Here is a 2,288-nt window from a genome sequence, read left to right as displayed (position 1 = left end):
CATATGTTAGAATTTAATTTCTTATGTCAAAAAGAATTTTAAGGTTATGTCTTTATAAAAATACTTACTTCTTCATTGATGACAGTTGCATTGCTCAAAGATCGAAGTGCAGATGTTATTTTACGACCCAAATCCGCAAGAACCATTTTGCTATCGGTTTTTGATTTTTACTCAAATAAAGACGAAATTAAATCTGCACAGTTGTTATTCAACTTTTGCCAACACACTACAGTGACACATTCGGCTTTCGATATAAAATTAAACTGAATATTTGTATTTATTTGTTTAAGACTTCAGATTTTTTATTTTTTAACGAAGAATCACGTTTCTGGAAGATTTTTGACATTAGAATACTTCTTTGATACTCTATATAAATCATGAAACGAATATAAAAAGTACAGGTTGTTATGTTAGAGTTAGTCATTGGTAACTGTACGAATAGATCATTAACATCTTGTTTTTATGGTTCCATATTATTTTACAATGTTTTGTTACATTATAAGTATTTTTTCAAAATTTTAAAATATAGTTTGTTTACGTTCACTGCTATTATTAACATAAAAATATTTAATCATTTAAATGTTAATAATATGTTCATATTAATTGGTATCATTAATTTATTTAAAAATATTTACACTAGATAAAAATAATTTACAAAGTTGCTTATAACACCTTGAAAAATATTTCAAGAATAAGAGGGTAACACATATTATAAACGGGGTTCTTTACTGTTAGTCTTTTAATAATTTATTTACTTTACAAAGAAATTAAATTTTACAACCGAGGATTAAAAAAATTTCAATATTTCCATAGTAAAGTATAAATTATATACTTCAGCAATTTTTAATATATTAATTACAAAATATTGAATATTGAAATAAGTTAAATATGAAACTTTATAACCTTACTGGTTAAAACTGTGAAAATTTTGTTTGTGAAGAAAATATACAGTGGATGTAGAAAATATTCGTCAAATAAACAAAAGAAGAATATTCGCATTGTTTATGTAATTATGAATGAAAATTGATAAAATAGCAAAAATAAACGCCTAATAAGTATTCGTACAGTTCGTAACTTATTATGATGCATATTCCAAAGATTATTTAGAAATTGTTTTAAAGTTAAATTAAGGCTTTTATATGTTAATTTGGTCACTAAGTTTGTAGCTTAGATTGTCTTTTTTTATGAAAATGCTGTCTACTCAATTCTTATATGAAATCACCTTTCTACATTTTTATTTGGTTAAAGGAATTGTGCTTTATCTATGTTATGTTTTGTTATTTTTATTACATCAAAAAATATATAAAGGAAATAGTTTTACTTAGTAAATCTTCAAGAACTAAACAAATGAGATGAACCTTATATAAATTTAAATAAAAGTAGGTGGAGATAGTTCCTAGAAGGAATATATGTACATTCATTATATAAAACATGTTACACTAATATAAAATTGATTGATGGTTTATTACCTAACAAATTAATTGGAAATTATGTTATCAATTCTTAAAATAAATACATTTCTAGAAAATTATGTACATTTGTAGAAGGCATACTTTTTAAAGAAAATATATATTATTCGTCTCTCATTCAAATTGTTTTATTGAAAATGTAATCTCTCATTAAAAATGTTTGCACTGATTAACTTTTAAAGTTTCACAATGCAGGAGTTATAAATGTCACACTTTTCCCTATGAAATAATTTTGAATATATTCTGTTTAAATGATTATTGCACGTATCTGACATTAATGTTTTTGTAAAAATAACATATAAAATGAAGGAAAAAAAATTACAATACTAAGTGTGTATTGTACCTTAAAAAAAAAATATACCCTTCAAACTATTTGCTACTGAATATTTGTCTTATTTTATGTTGCATTTTGCTAAAATACAGCATATTTATTATGAGTAATATTTTTTTATATATGTTTAAAATGAATTTTAATGAAAGATGTTATAAAACATGCAAATATATGTATAAGAATAGAATGACAATACTCTAAAACCATGTTCTTTATTTATGAAAGTTGTTACAATATACTAGTACAATTACTGAAAATATTTTAATTAAAAGGTTTGCATACAGGAATTTTAATCAATATAAATAATAGAGAATAATTATATACAGCAATATATAATGCTAATATGTATTGTCACATGTAAGATGTAACATGTAATTATATGTATTCTACATGTAAGAATAAAGAGATAATATAGAGTAAACTTTGTTCATACAGTCAGTATTATTATTTTATACACTTATTGTTTAATCTTTGTTTAACTATTACAC

General features: G+C 22.8%; 1 protein-coding gene across 1 annotated transcript in view; it reads right to left on the bottom strand.

Annotated features, from left to right (window-relative positions):
* LOC108574802 (signal recognition particle 54 kDa protein) overlaps positions 1-146 on the bottom strand; it is an 11,817-nt gene extending 11,671 nt beyond the window's left edge. The window contains exon 1 of the mRNA XM_017937449.1: positions 69-146. Coding sequence (XP_017792938.1) covers positions 69-146 — 78 coding nt within the window. The remainder of the gene's footprint in view (positions 1-68) is intronic.
* Positions 147-2,288: the final 2,142 nt, after the last annotated feature.

Source organism: Habropoda laboriosa, unplaced genomic scaffold (genome assembly GCF_001263275.1).
Source record: "Habropoda laboriosa isolate 0110345459 unplaced genomic scaffold, ASM126327v1 scaffold11, whole genome shotgun sequence".
NCBI classification, from domain to species: Eukaryota; Metazoa; Arthropoda; class Insecta; order Hymenoptera; family Apidae; genus Habropoda; species Habropoda laboriosa.
Note: the sequence above shows the minus strand (reverse complement) of the source record. Positions and strands in the feature narration are given on the sequence as shown.